The sequence below is a fragment of the Acipenser ruthenus genome, chromosome 1, assembly GCF_902713425.1.
Source record: "Acipenser ruthenus chromosome 1, fAciRut3.2 maternal haplotype, whole genome shotgun sequence".
Taxonomy (NCBI): domain Eukaryota; kingdom Metazoa; phylum Chordata; class Actinopteri; order Acipenseriformes; family Acipenseridae; genus Acipenser; species Acipenser ruthenus.
This window is the reverse complement of record NC_081189.1, coordinates 40,060,220-40,076,638: the sequence shown is the minus strand read 5'-3', so window position 1 is coordinate 40,076,638 and position 16,419 is coordinate 40,060,220. Positions and strand designations below refer to the sequence as shown.

Genomic DNA, 16,419 nt, shown 5'->3' with positions numbered 1-16,419 from the left:
ATCAAACTAAACCCAATGCTGGCTTAAACGGTTGTGTTTTTGGAGATTTTAAAACAAACACTAGCAACTGCTCGAAGGACTTCATGAAACAAAAGTTTTATTTTCAAATCCTGTCAGTCAAGCATTCATTTGGTAAGTGCATTCTTTGCTCTGGGAGTTTCCTGGCAAAAGCGTTGAGCCTCAAGGTCAGAGTTACAGCCTCCCCTTTTTCACTATCTTGTGTCATTGTAAATACAGGGAACCTGAGCAATGTTTTTTTATGATTAAAAAAAGAAAACTTAATGCAACTTAGTTATTCATTTGGTATTTTATTTCTTACTGGTTGTTTTGGTATCTTAAGTGTTTTCTGTACAGGGAAGGTGATTCCACTATGTAACACAATTTTTGTTCCTGGGTAGTAAGTGTTATTTCCTAATTGCTTATGCCTCAAAAGTATAGAAAATGGCTATTATTCCCCACAAACTTTGCTTTTGTGACCAGGACAGTGATATTTTGAAATTTACCTATTTCCAATGAGAAAACGGGCCAATTTGTGTCTTTTCGTTCACATAAAGTAAAAAAAAACAACATATGAATCCAAATTAACATGTATTTATACTAAAGTAATACAAAAATGACTACAAAAGATTTAGAAGTGAGTAGTTTTTCGAGATTTACGATTATACTGTAAATCACTTTCACGAATCACCCCCCAAATGTAGTCTCCCATCATGTTCTCGTTATACTGTCCTTGGTAGCGGCGTTCAAAGTCCAGTATATCCTGGTGGAAGCGCTCGCCTTGCTCCTCCGAGTACGCTCCCATGTTCTCCTTGAATTTATCAAGATGAGCATCAAGGATATGGACTTTGAGGGACATCCTACAGCCCATTGTGCCGTAGTTCTTCACCAGAGTCTCAACCAGTTCCACATAGTTTTCGGCCTTGTGATTGCCCAGGAAGCCCCGAACCACTGCGACAAAGCTGTTCCAAGCCGCTTTCTCCTTACTAGTGAGCTTCTTGGGGAATTCATTGCACTCCAGGATCTTCTTTATCTGTGGTCCGACGAAGACACCGGCTTTGACCTTTGCCTCAGACAGCTTAGGGAAGAAGTCTTGAAGGTACTTGAAGGCTGCCATCTCCTTATCTAGAGCTCTGACAAATTGTTTCATAAGGCCCAATTTGATGTGCAGTGGTGGCATCAGCACCTTCCGGGGGTCCACCAGTGGCTCCCACTTGACGTTGTTCCTCCCCACAGAGAACTCGGTCTGCTGTGGCCAGTCCCGCCTGTGGTAGTGCGCCTTGGTGTCCCTGCTGTCCCAAAGGCAAAGATAGCAGGGAAACTTGGTAAAACCGCCTTGGAGACCCATCAGGAATGCCACCATTTTGAAGTCTCCTATGACCTTGATGCCATCTCAGAAAAATGCAGATATATATCCACTTAGGCAGCTGGAACTAAACTGAACTGGTGGGCTTAAGGCCCCTGTATTTATACTATTATTTATATTACTGGAAAGTTCTAGAAGTTACTCCAAGTTTACTCAGCACTGAATCTATCTGGAATGTTCTGGAAAATAGGTAAATTTCAAAATATCACTGTCCTGGTCACAAAAGCAAAGTTTGTGGGGAATAATAGCCATTTTCTATACTTTTGAGGCATAAGCAATTAAGAAATAACACTTACTACCCAGGAACCAAAAAAAAAAATAATTGTTACACAGTGTTCTAGATTAGGACATCATATCTCTAATACTAGCAACATCACAGTTATGTGCTTTAAACAGAATATTCTATAAAACCTTAACATGGAGAACCATCGTCCTCATCTGAATGGAAAGTATAGAACCTTTCAATTTAGTCAAGTGAATGTATTTTATTAATTTTAAGTTAACTGTTGATAAAATGGGTGCTGCCAGATTTAAGTGCTGTGTACAGTACATGGGAGTAGCTTGTTTAACATTACCCACAGGTATGTGAGCAAATTGGAAAAAATCCAGAATACTGGGTTACTTTTTCAGATAAGCTCTGCTGATTCTAGCATGTTTTTAAAAGTGAATTGAAAGGTGCTTTTGGTTGTTTTTATTCACCTGGAAATCCCCCTTGTTCTCAGTTGTTCCTGAGAATCAATTATTTGATGGTTATAACAGTATCTTTTTAAGCTTTTTAGTATCCAGTTGTTTTCAGAATTTCTCCTAAGGCAGTGGAGCAGGCCATGCAGAGCTGAGAGTACCAACACAATGGTACATTTACTTTCGTGATTCAGGGAGAAAAGCAGGGGTGCTCTGAATGCTCTTAAAGTACACTGGTACAATTGTACATGGAAGTTTCATTTACGCAGTGATAGGAAAATGTCTGTATGTCCTACTTTTTTGAGCTGTATCTTAGGCAGGACCTCTCATACAATTGGGATACAACTCGGTATGGCTATTCCTTAGAATCCTGAGTTAGTTTGTAACACTTTTCATGGGCTCTTGAAAGCTCTCTCCCACAGCACAGATAATTGGTGAATTTTGTTATTCCATATTGTACGTCATCATGGTGATTTATTTTAAGGTTATCTTGGGAACCAGACACTTTTATGTTATAATGAGCTATTATATGTCAGTCTCTGCAAGTTGCAACATTTAGTTAATAAAAAAAAACGAATTTATTATCTTATGAAGACATTTAGTCTGTTTTTATTGTAGCTGCTAATAGTAATGAACCAAAGTAAAACAACATTTGCTCTTGCCTACTTTTAGACACTGGGAAGCAATCGGAAGGTGGGATGATGCTATCCAGTTAACCCCAGAGGATGCTACTCTGTATGAGATGAAATCACAGGTACAGTAATTTTACCACTTCTCATCCAGTTTTAATATACACACAACATAATTCAGCTATCTTTATTGGGGGTTTGTGAACAGGCTACCTCTAGGGGTGACGTCAGGCCAGAAAAGAACACACACAGACAGGCAGTACTCTGGTGAGTGAAACTGAGATGCTGTGGCGCTCAGTGCGTTTGATGATACACAGAAAATAAAATGATGAACAAAAACAGAACGGCACTTGCGGCCAAAATAAATAGACAAACAAAACGAACAGACACTAACAAACAGGGACGAACTCTAAACAAGTACCGTGCGAGTCCTGTCGCACGAGTAGCATTTGTTATTTACTATTTATTTCTATTTTTTACGTTTCTCCTCTTTCTCTCCCGTTCTCCACTCTCGAACACACAACCTTGAGTGAGTAAAACGTGCATCTATATATACTGTTGTGCCGAGATTAAATTACTAATTAATCATTCACTTGAATCCCAGCACGTGAACCAATTTGTGCAACCGTGTGCTCACATACTATTAAATACTTTAAATGCACGTGAAGTGTAATCCCTGTGTCTAAATACAATTATACATTTTAAACACTCGTGCTCATTACCCGCATTATATCCCATGTACCAACTACAATACACCAACATTGACACACCACACGCAACATATAACACACAAATGCACACAGGGGCGGGGCACATTGCCACAGGGTTTAAAAACAATTTTTCCCTTCTGAAAATCATGATAATGGGAAGTATTTTTTCATTATAAATGATTTATTCACAACAAGCAGTTTTCAAATTGTAGTGAACTCATTGCAAGTTATATGCTATATTTTGTGCGGTTTTACACTAGCATTTGCAACTTTTTTAATGCACCTGCCATAGATTATATATTAGCAAGCCGTGATCTGAACACTTACTTGGAACTGGAGCTAGTGTACCCATTTTGGGTTGTCATGGCCGGTGTGTCCAGGTAAGATGACCTGGACAAATCCAGGCATGTCCAAAAGGCTTTTGCTACAGATGATGACCAAAGGTTACACATTTTTATAAAAAGAACAGGGTCTAATGGCACAAATTATTGGAGGTTTAGTGGTTAAGCTACTTACTCTGTGATGACATTCTTCCGAACAGCTACACCCCAGTAATCCAGAAAGTGTACTTCATGCTTGATTTACCTATATTTAATAGACACTATGAAACATTAGAACTTCAGATTAAACTCCTATCAGGACAGGCACTGTTTTTGTACTTCACTTGAACAAAGGGGTTATGCAGTAAGTACATACCTGGGAAGAAGCTACACTGGAAAATGAGAAACTTTTTTAGTCCAGTACACAAAACGTTCCATACTACATGGCAGAACAATAAACATTAGTCTACTGGAATAAGACATTTTTTATGATATGATCACATGTTTAAAGTTATGGATAAAGTACTGGCATTATGGCAATACAATATATAGTACTGTGCAAAAGTTTTAGGCAGGTGTGAAAAAATGCTGTAAAGTAAGAATGCTTTCAAAAATAGACATGTTAATAGTTTATATTTATCAATTAACAAAATGCAAAGTGAGTGAACAGAAGAAAAATCTACATCAAATCAAAATTTGGTGTGATGTCACAAAGACGGCCGGAGTGGGTGGCGTCAGACCAGAAGCAGGAAATAAACAGACAGAGACTTGGAGTTTTGGTGAAGCTGAGCGCGTGATCGCGCTCAGCATTTAATAATTAACAGAACAGAAAATAAAAGGTTTTAAACACAAAACAGGACACGGCACTTTACGCCAAAATAAAGAGACAAACAAAACAAACACGGTGAGTGAAACACTTATATTTACGTTCTTACTTTCTTTTACTATTTAGTTTCTCCTTTTCTACACTCGTTCTCCACTCACCGAACACCCAACAAATTCTTCTAGGTACACTTGCACACAGTTTTTGAAGGAACTCGGCAGGTAGGTTGGCCCAAACATCTTGGAGAACTAACCACAGTTCTTCTGTGGATTTAGGCAGCCTCAGTTGCTTCTCTCTGTTCATGTAATCCCAGACAGACTCGATGATGTTGAGATCAGGGCTCTGTGGGGGCCATACCATCACTTCCAGGACTCCTTGTTCTTCTTTACACTGAAGATAGTTCTTAATGACTTTCGCTGTATGTTTGGGGTCGTTGTCATGCTGCAGAATAAATTTGGAGCCAATCAGATGCCTCCCTGATGGTATTGCATGATGGATAAGTATCTGCCTGTACTTCTCAGCATTGAGCAGACCATTAATTCTGACCAAATCCCCAACTCCATTTGCAGAAATGCAGCCCCAAACTTGCAAGGAACCTCCACCATGCTTCACTGTTGCCTGCAGACACTCATTCGTGTACCGCTCTCCAGCCCTTCGGCGAACAAACTGCCTTCTACTACAGCCAAATATTTCAAATTTTGACTCATCAGTCCAGAGCACCTGCTGCCATTTTTCTGCACCTCAGTTCCTGTGTTTTCGTGCATAGTTGAGTCCCTTGGCCTTGTTTCCATGTCGGAGGTATGGCTTTTTGGCCGCAAGTCTTCCATGAAGGCCACTTCTGACCAGACTTCTCCGGACAGTAGATGGGTGTATCAGGGTCCCACTGTTTTCTGCCAATTCTGAGCTGATGGCACTGCTGGACATCTTCCGATTGCGAAGGGAAGTAAGCATGATGTGTCTTTCATCTGCTGCAGTAAGTTTCCTTGGCCGACCACTGCGTCTACGGTCCTCACCGTTGCCCGTTTCTTTGTGCTTCTTCAAAAGAGCTTGGACAGCACATCTGGAAACCCCTGACTGCCTTGAAATTTCTGCCTGGGAGAGACCTTGCTGATGCAGTATAACTACCTTGTGTCTTGTTGCTGTGCTCAGTCTTGCCATGGTGTATGACTTTTGACATTAAACTGTCTTCAGCAACCTCACCTTGTTAGCTGAGTTTGGCTGTTCCTCACCCAGTTTTATTCCTCCTACACAGCTGTTTCTGTTTCAGTTAATGATTGTGTTTCAACCTACATATTGAATTGATGATCATTAGCACCTGTTTGGTATAATTGTTTAATCATACACCTGACTATATGCCTACAAAATCCCTGACTTTGTGCAAGTGTACCTAGAAGAATTGATGCTGTTTTGAAGGCAAAGGGTGGTCACACCAAATATGGATTTGATTTAGATTTTTCTTCTGTTCACTCACTTTGCATTTAGTTAATTGATAAATATAATCTATTAACATGTCTATTTTTGAAAGCATTCTTACTTTACAGCATTTTTTCACACCTGCCTAAAACTTTTGCACAGTACTGTATAATCTATATTTTTAAATCATTTGATAGCTGACAAGTTGCCCTTGATAGAAAATAACCATGTAATGACTTTATTTCTATAGAATTGTATTTTCAACTTGCAGGCAAGACAACCTGGCTTAACATCGGTTCTATGGAAAAATTAGTTGAGATATCCTACATGGATAAGTTAATGGAACCAATGTCAAACCAGGCTGTCTTGCCAAATTTCAAGTACAGTGCTACAGAAAGAGCTGTAGGAAAGCATTAAGTGGTTCTTTTCTGTGAATGGAATATTGTCACCTATCAGTTGATATAAAATGTGAGTGTTTTATAGAAATATTGTTTTTTCAAAGCAGCACACAAAAACTAGCTGGCCGTGGTTTTTCAAAGTCAGTAACAGATCTTTAAACCCAGAAAGAACACACCATTCTTTACATTTTCAGTTCAAATCCAAATCCAGTTCAAATGTTTGGTTGTACCACAAAAGAACAATACAGATACACAGTATTATTAAAGGTTAGAAAAAGAACTTGGCCAATCTGGTCTCCCTCTTTAATTTATTAAAATAAATTTACACCAAATTTTTTTTTAAATGTATTGTTCTAAAAATAATGTATTAGAAAGGGCACAGTGGCATTTACATATGTTATTATAGAGAGAAATGTACTTCAAAAGAAAGCTGGCATTTTCATTGCTCATTTGATCCATACTGAGTTCCACAGTTAAGATTCAGTGGATAATTTAAGTTGATTAGTTTTAGAAGGTGTTTAACCTCCTTATGACAAACACACATTTTGTATGGCCAGTTGATGTAGTGTTGTTCTGCATGCAATGGTTGATTGACACTTTTGGTTACACCCTTGCTAAGGCCTGGAAAGGTATTAAAACTGTAAGCTTAAAGGTGAAGAATCTCTCCTTAACCAAATTAGTTCCAGTACTTTTTTCACAGCCCCTTTTTGCTTAGCTGGTCTGCTGGCTAATTTCTCAGAGCAGCTTAACTAAAAAATGTTGATTTCCATTACATGAAAGTAGATGTTAAAACTTCATGCTGGTTTGAACTCGGCTCTCGCCAAGATAAGCACCAACTAAGACGTAGCTTTACAGTAAAGTAATGTGATCCATCTGCGTCTCCATCCATTTCTGTTTCCTTCCATCTGATGGTGTAGATATCCTTCTGTCTGGTGTTAATGGCTGAAGTGTAATGCTGGCTCCAGGGATCATCTTATTTTGCCTCCCCAGCGCTTCAGCACACACAACGGCTGTGATGCTGGCTCCTGGGATCAACCAAAGTGCAGTCTCCCCAGCGCATCAGCATGACAACCGTCTGGATTGAGCTAAGTAGGGTACATCTCTGGGGTCTTCAAGTGGGCACCTTCCATCCTCGGTATTTCGTCAACTAGCCCACGACACCTCAAGAGGGCTCGACGGTGATTCTGGCGTCCCAGCATCACCCCCTCCATCCTCCACTCAACTCAACCCAGCTTACTTACCTGTACATTAGCATTTCTTTCTTTCTATTGTGCTTGAGATCCCCAACCAGAATCTTTCCGTCTCAACCACAGCCAGTTGCTGCTCCTCTCTGCTGCTTCAGATAAGTTATTCATTGTGCGACGCAACTCTTGGCCACTGAATCCAACGTCTCTGAGAAACTGGGTTGTAGAGTGTGCCACAAATCCTCGACAACTCGCCTCCACTGGGTAAACCCGGACTCTCCATCCTCGCTGTTCCGTTTCAGCGGCTAGTTGAACATACCACAGTTTCTTCCTCTCATACGCCTCATCTACAGCATCCTCCCATGGCACTGTTAACTCTACCAGGTGATCAAGGTGTGCTGATCCAGACCACAAGACGATATCTGGTTGAAGGTTAGTGGTGGCAGTCTCAGGTAGAAACATAATCTGTTGACCAACATCTGCCAGCATTTTACAGTCTCTAGCAGCTTCCAGTTGTCCTGGGTGAGGCTTGGTTTTACACCTTTTCTTGGAGGTTGCTCTCCTGGGCGGAGGAATGTTGTCTTTTTTTGTGTAATGTTTTGGTGGAACTGGTGGCAACTTATTGGTCATGTTACGCTTGTCTTCCAATGCTAAGGCCAAACATCGCAGCACCTGGTTATGGCACCAAGTAAACCATCCTTGGTCAAGACCCACCTTACATCCTCTCAAAATATGCCTTAATGTTGCAGGTGATGAACACAAAGGACACGAGGGATCCTCTCCTACCCAGAGCTTTAGGTTCTGTTATGATGGGAGCACATCATATGTTGACCTGATGAGGAAACTGATCCTGCTCTGTTCCATTGTTCATAGGTCTTGCCAGCCGATCTTGCGTTGTTCTACACTCTCCCATCTCATCCATTCTCCCTGCTTGGCATGGGAAATGACCTTTACGCACCTCATCCTCTCCTTCTGCTTTTGTACCTCGTTGACTACCAGCTTCCTCTGTTGAGCTGGGGCTGCCTTGTGCCATGTAGGAGGAGCTGAACTGAGACCAAGACATTGAGGTTACACTACACTATGATGCCTTTTAAGAAGTGTCAGGGATGCCAGTAAAATGGAGTGGTAGTAGTCAACCAAGTGAAGTGGTAAAAGCATGAAAGGAAGTCAAATGAAGATCCTGGGGTGAGGTAACAAAAATGAGTGCTGTACAGTATATCAGCCGGGCGGCTCAATCAAGAGCACCTCACTGCCTTAGTTTTATTTGCATTAACGTTCAGCCATTTCAATAGCATTGTCTTGAATATCTATAAAACATGAGACAGTTGACAGACTCAAGTCATTTTTGTTCTTCCTTTGCTCACTCTAACACTCATTGACCAATGCCGTTGATGCTTTTCGTTAATGTACAGAACTTGAATGCTTTAAGCCACTGTCATATATAAAGGGATTCCATTATTAAGAGTGTGTAATATGGAGAAACCATAAAAGGATAGGAATAAAGCTATTACCCAACCCTGGTAAGACTTTTAGTGCAGGAGGTATGCCAGATGTTCTTTTGTTAACATTACAGGAGACAGATGAAACATTAATAGCAGTAATGATTTTAAAGCACAGTCGTTGTCAGCTGTAACTTGAAACCCATCTGAGCTAATCCTCTTTACCGTACATTACCTAGTGTACATTTGGGTAAATGTCAGTACAAAAAGTGTGGAACAAGAGGCCCAAACATTTTAATTAAACCTAAACAGAAAAAAAAACTATGGGTAGAACAGGTTACAGCAAACCAGCATATTTATTTTGCCATTGCCTCATTAGAATTATACACACTGCTCTGAAAAAGCTGTGTGTGGCTGTTGATGTCTGTTTGTGTTACCTCAGGCTTGCTGTTCCATCCACCCTTCTAGGTGCTGACAGTCCTGCAGGAAGTCTTCCCAGCAGTCCAGGCTGCGGAGATGGCAGTGCGACTGAACCCCCGCTGGTGGGAGGCTTGGCAGACATTGGGAAGGGCACAGCTTAACCTTGGAGAGGTTGCATTGGTAAGCACGAGTCCAGGAACAGATCCAAACCCATACTTCCGGGCCTGGAGGCATGCTGAGATGCAACGTTTCAGTTATCTTGCAAAGGTTTCTAAACATCTGCCTAAAGACTCTTCATTTCCAGGGCTCCTACTCCTGATGAGACTTGCAATCTGAATTTTACATTTACATAGTGTCCCACCTATCAGGTGTACAGTATAAAACATAATGCTCAAGACCTCTCCTGACTTATTCAGGATATGTCGATTTTTTAAATACAGTGTTATAATTAAAGTTTTAAACTGCGTGTTCCTGGTTCCTAAAAGACTGTTTGAGTGAATCTGTTCTACAGCACTGAAACGACTATGTACCAAGCAGCAGCAAAGTTTAAAAAAGAACAAAAGGCAGAAGTTCAATGATAATAATGTTCAAGGTAGTGCTAACACAAAAAAATTAAAAAAATAAATAAAAAGCATGTTAATTATATAGATGCAAAAACGCCATTCAACTTCTTTTTCTTTTGTTAACACATCCAATGTATCATGTTGTGTGCTAGGTTTGGGATGTTGCTGTCCACCTACACACTGCAAATTTTCTGGTGAATTCACTTTCAAGATGACATTTCAGTTAGTCAGTAAGATAAAAAAGGGCCAATGTACCTGAGAAAGCCATTGATTGATGTATTGTTAAATGATGCAACCCCATGCTAGCATTTTCAACAATTGAAAAAAAAAAAAAAGCTTTGCATTTAATATCTGCCTATGTACTGAAATAATCTTTTGGTTAAGGTTCTTACTTGAACAAAAAAAATGTCAACAAGTTATGTGGCTTAAAGAATAACCCTGGTTGCAGTGCTAAGAGGGAGAGGCTAAGTCACAGATGACTGTAACTATAGTCTCGCAGAAGCCAATTTGAGAGGCTGTGGTGTGATGGGTTGAAATTCAAGACATTTGTAGTGCTTAATGTTTTTGGATCACCATATCTCTTGGGTCAGCATAAATGACGAGATGTATCATTCTTAGAAGAGGGCTTTCGTTAATCTAAAATGAACTACTTCAGGACACAAAATAAATTCTGTCTTAGATATTTATCACTTTTCTGTTGTTGTGGTTGAACTGGGATGAAATGATCCACACACATCTGTATGTAAAGATAGTATCTTGAATTATTTTGAAATACGTACAGAGAACATCTCTGAATAACAGTTCACGCTTGCCACCTGTTATCTTGTATTTGGAGTTTGTGTTTAACGAATCATAAAGTGCCTGAGATTAAATCATGATCTACTTGTCACCCTGTCTTCTATTCCTTCACCTTGTATTTAGGTAAATATACAGTAATCCCTCCCTGTTCATTCCCCATTTTGGTGTAATTAGTAAACACATGGTTTTAATATATGTGCTTTAATGTTAATACAGTGCAGACACACTTATTGCAGGTCAGGCATATACAGTTTTGTGTTGAGTGTCTTTTATTGCACTTTCTTCCTGACTAGTCATCTGTGACAGTGGAACTGGAGACAGGAAATTACAGTGAAATTATTTTATGGGCTACATACTCTAAGCATTTACTGCTGTGCAGCTTTTGTATCAGATTTTTTTTTTCAAATGGGAAAACAAACTGGTAGTGCTATAAATCAAAGAGATACTTGCCATCTACATGTTTCATTTCATACCTTTTTCCGTTATTCTCTATTGTTGTTTCTCCTAAGATCATTATTGCTGTACTGTAATGCTTATTAATAAAAAAAAGCTACATTTTTTAAGTGAGGTGGTTTGGAAAAATCCCCTATGATACACATTTTCCATTTACTGTTCAAACCACCCCTTTCAGAAATTGAACTGGTTAAAAGAGGACATTTTTGCTGGAACAGGATATTAAACAGTTAAGAAATTAAGTAGTCTGAAAAAAGTACCCACTTAATCAAGAAATAATGAAGCTGTACAGTATATAGGAGTCCTCTTGAATTAATACTTTGTTGGAATTATTGAGAGCAACATCACTGGATATTTTTCCCATGAAAAAAATAAATAAATTAATAAATAAATAAATGGTGTAAATGCATAGTGAATTTGGTTCATTTTCTTTTTAATTGAAGAAAACGTACATTGGTGTTTGCTGGAAAATAATTGCATACTTGCAATCAGTGTTTGAAATTAATTATTTTTGTAGTCCAGGGATGCAGGCTATACTGGAAATATTATTAAATATGAGACTTATTTTACTTATGTAAACTGATATTAATTGAAGTTGCTATTGAAAACATGCATTTCTTCCAAGTGCTTGAATACATGCAATACTGCAGTGTTGGCAACCAGACCTCTGCCTGGACTGGAGCTTTCTTGTATCTAGATTACAGCCAGTTCCCTTTAGGAGGTTCGCAATGTCCTCCTCTTTAACTAGTCCTTTTCCTGTGGTAAACATAAGCACACATTGGTGGCTTGAAATTGCTCTTTATAATTCCATCCATCTGGGGACATTATAAACCATGAGAGCAAAGCTTGACTAGAACTGGTGTTTCTTACATTGACAGTTCTGAGCTACATTTTTGACATAAATAAGGAAAAAAACAATATTTACTGGATATTTACTTAAGTTAAGTTTCTGTATTACTAAGACAATACAGGTGCTAAGAATGTGTCTAGACAACCCAGAAACAACTTTGGCTTAGAGGCAGTTTAACACAAAAATAAAGCTACTGCTATGGTGTTTTTGCCACTGTACCTCTAACACAGTAAGACTGAACGACCAAATTGATTTGAGAAGTACAAACAAAAAAATAATATCCACTACAGTTAAAACAACAGGAGATGTGTGAATAGAAAGTACAGCAAATGTTTAATTATAGGGATATAATGAGTAGATTGTCTAAGTTGTTAAAATGTCTGAAGTTATTAATCAAAATTTGTGAAAATGATTTGATGTGATTTATTCAAACAGGGATCCCTCAGGTACACTAGTAAGAGAAGGAGAGATTAATGTCAAATAATTTGTAACATACATTTTTTTATTTTTTAGTGATATCCGTTTTTGAAAACACCTTTCATTATTATCTCATCTGCCAAAATAGGTAGCAGGTATTGGAAAATGAGGGGAAGGGCCTGTATTTTACTGGATAGTCAATAAATATATAAATATAAGTTATTTATTTGGTATGAATATGATTTGCCGGGAGTAAATCAAAGAAAAGTATTATTAGGACCTCCTGCAACTTCATGTGGAAAAGAAAATGTAATTCAGTATTACAGGAAGATTTATTACATTAAGTGAAAACACTGCATACAGTACTTATCATTTCTAAAATAAGTTTTTCTATGGACAACTACATGTTGGTATCACATTACTCTCTCTTTTTTAACATGGTAATTTACCGCAAGAAATCAGTCTCCAGCCAACTGGCAGTTGCAGACATTGACGCATTTACATTGGCATCTGTACTTTTTTTTTTTTTTAAGTTTTGCGGGATGAGTTTGTGTGGGATGCTGCAGATAAACTTATCATGACTTAAGTGTTGTGTGATTATCCATAGTCTTTTTCTTTTCATGTTGATATTTGTTGTCCTGAACATTAATTATTATTATTTATTTTTTTATCACAGTAAGACTGAACAACCAAGTCTGTTTGCGAAGTACAAAGTTTTTGGCACAGGATGAATAAACAAACTAGATAGAACCTCTACAGCACTGTACCATACAAAAAATAAATATAATTACATTGGAAACTTCTGCATGTCACACACTTCTACTCAGTTTCATTGCAAAATTGAATTAGAAAACAACATATTTTGTGCATGTTTTATAGTACTAGCCAAACTATAACCTCATGTACTAACTAGCACACAATCAATGCACAATACCAATAGAGAGCAGCAATACAAGTAACCAGACAAATGACTTCATGCATAGTAAATCTGCCTTGCTTCATTAAAAAAAAAAAAAAAAAAAAAACGGACCTTCTCACGGAGCATGTATATTGATGTGATTCTGGTTACAACAGGCTCACTAAGGACTGGTTTCTTGAACCAGCTGATAAAGCAGAGCCCAATAAAATAAAATGGTTCTGGTGGTTGTTATTGTACATGTTACATTATACACCATTGCAATTGGCACTAATGGGTACAATTCCACTTTCAGAAAAGCCAGGATAGAGTGGGGATGAAAACTGAAGGTGATCCTCTAGGGTAGGATTGAGGCAGATTGGCAGAGCAGTGTGTAGAAGCTTAAACTAGAGCTGCCTGGACTGTAATGGCTTCAGTTTCATGTGCTGTCAATCCAGTACTAAAATGAAATCTCTTTTTCTCTCTGTTGGCACACAGGCGGTAAAAAGTTTCCAGACAGCCATCCACATCTGCCCAGCAGAGTGCTCCCTGTGGGAGGAGGACCTGTCTTGGGCCCTGAAGCTCCGAGAGCGGCAGAGAGCTGCTGAAGAGGCAGCCAGGCTGGAGGAAGAAGCTGAAAAGCAGCTGCTTGCCGCTTCCGAGCTGATCCCTGACTATGACTTTGAAAGTGACGAGGTTGTGGCAGCCTGCGTTGCCATAGCAGAGAGGCAAAAGCAAGCTGAAAAAAACAAGAAAACTGCCGTCATCATGACTGCGTCCAGCTCTGTAGAGACTGTCAGTGAGAATAAAGACAGCAAGACAACACCTGCTGACCAACAGTTTGTCAAAGCACGATTGCTGGACCATTAATCACCAGGTCACGGAGGACTTGCTAACCAGGACTACAAAATATTGTTGTCTCTTAATATAAGCAATAGATCCACAACAGGGACATTCTAGCATCAGAAAGCTCTCTCTGTTTTATCTGTGTGATGGTTATCTATTTAGGGACAAAGAGACAGATTTAGCTAAAGCAATTTGCAGTTTTTTTTAATGTTACAAAACTAGTAACTATCAACATAGACACACTTTTTAGTTGTTTGGAGTAGTTTGGTTCTTTGCAGTAGTTTGGTAGTTGTACATTTTTTTGTTTCTATCAACAAAAATTTTACAAATTGCATTTTGATGTAAAGATCTTGATATAAACCCGAGCCAAGCCAAAATGTTTTGTCTGGATTAATCATCAACAGTTGTCAGTTGCCCCCCCCCCATGTGTTCCTGAAAATTGACAGCTTGTGTATGTGTTTTGACAGAAGAATGTGCCTGTCTCTTCCCACGGTTTTGGGCACCTTTAACTCAGCAGTTTGGAGCGCCTGTTTTTGGCATTGGAAAAGCAGTTTATCCTCAGATCTTTTGGCCTGTGAAAAACATGACCACAAGGACCAATAGAACTTGGCAGTGGAGTGGAGTCAGGGGATTGAATGGAGTTTCTGTTCCCATTTAAGATCTTAATATCTCAATATGCAATGTGATTCGAAAAATAAACACAGTCCAGATCACTGAGCCCCTCTGTCCCTCTGTCTTGTTTTTCTTCCTAGAAAAGACATATTGTTTGTTTTGGGATGACTTTAGATGTAATTGCTCGTAACATAATAATGATTGTAAGATGTACTGAAACTCTTCATTAACTGTTATGGTTTAGCCATTGCAATCTGTTTACCCTCATCCCTGAATAATTGATTATATATGGAAAAGGATGATACTCCAGAAACATTCACAGTCCCAGAGTTATTTACATGAGGGAGGACAGATAACAGAATGACAACAAGACCCCAAAATATAGTCTAGTAAAAATAACCATCTTTGCAGCAGCTCATTTTAATATTGGAAGGGCTGCCTAGAATCTGAAGTGAAGGATGATTAAAAGAAATACCTTGACTGCTGAGGAAGCCACTACCAAGCTCAACAAATGTAGTTCTTGTGGCATTAAGAAGCCAGAACTTGCCCCAGGTCAAAGGTCAACCTCACAGTAATCCATCATTCCAATATGAAGATTTAAGCACACGGGGAAATAATGGCATGCAATAGCGCTTCATTTATAGACAGGACTAAGTGTGGTGGATGTGTCTTGCTGGTTATGTGTTGATACGTTCAGTGAAAAAGGCTCTGGGAACATCAAATCTGAATATAAACTTTACATCACTAAGGGGTCAGCTTTATGTTGTTTCATTGTTTCTCTAAGCATTTGCATGGTTCATAGGGTAGCATCCTGGGTTTCCACTGTGTGAGGGGTTTGGGTTATAATTATGTTATTTATTTATCTATTTACTTTTTTTTGTTTGGCTAGGGTTCACTGATTAACATCAGGGTTGAAGTCATTTAAATATTTATATTTAATAGGACTATTTAGAGAGAGAAAAATGGGGAGTTAACAATTCATGAGATGAATGACATATTTAAGATATTCCTCGAGCATTCTGTACATATGGTTAAAGGAAAGATGTTCCTCAAGGAATATTCAGTTTGCTTGTAGATTGTTTGTGCATGTTTCTAGTGCACTTCTCACCTGGAGGAAGTGACAACCTGGCATCCATTCCTCACCACACACAGCAGTCTAGATTAGACTTTGATTTCAGCAGACGTCCTCCTAATTCTGGTCAGGCCATACTGTCTGGCACTTAGCAAGCAAATTCCAACAAAGCAAATGAGCAAGAAATCAAGGAACATTCCTAAGGGAAATGAGCATGAAACCAAGGAACATTCCTGAGGGAAACATTATATTCCAGGAACTTGACTCAGTTTTGTAAATAATTACATTTTAATTATTTTTTATTAATACATTTTCAGTTGAAATAATAAAATCCTCAACAAAACTAGTAAATAAATCAGTGTGCTGGAAATAATGTAATTAATAATAACAAATAATAAAGCTAATGAGGATTATTTTCAAAGATTGATAGCTTGGTGTTGAGTAAATGTCAGTTAGTTTGGATACTAAAAATGTGAATCATACAATTACCAGTACTTAAGTAGTTGTAGCTAATACAATATTTCATGAATATT

General features: G+C 38.7%; 1 protein-coding gene across 3 annotated transcripts in view; it reads left to right on the top strand.

The window, feature by feature from the left end:
- The window catches only part of LOC117420757 (tetratricopeptide repeat protein 33-like), a 47,660-nt gene extending 32,740 nt beyond the window's left edge, over window positions 1-14,920 (top strand). For all 3 annotated transcript variants that reach the window (XM_034034372.3, XM_059025147.1, XM_034034370.3), the window contains 3 exons: window positions 2,717-2,798; window positions 9,429-9,560; window positions 13,855-14,920. In XM_034034372.3, coding sequence (XP_033890263.1) covers window positions 2,717-2,798; window positions 9,429-9,560; window positions 13,855-14,226 — 586 coding nt within the window. In that variant the 3' untranslated portion in view covers window positions 14,227-14,920. The remainder of the gene's footprint in view (window positions 1-2,716; window positions 2,799-9,428; window positions 9,561-13,854) is intronic.
- Window positions 14,921-16,419: the final 1,499 nt, after the last annotated feature.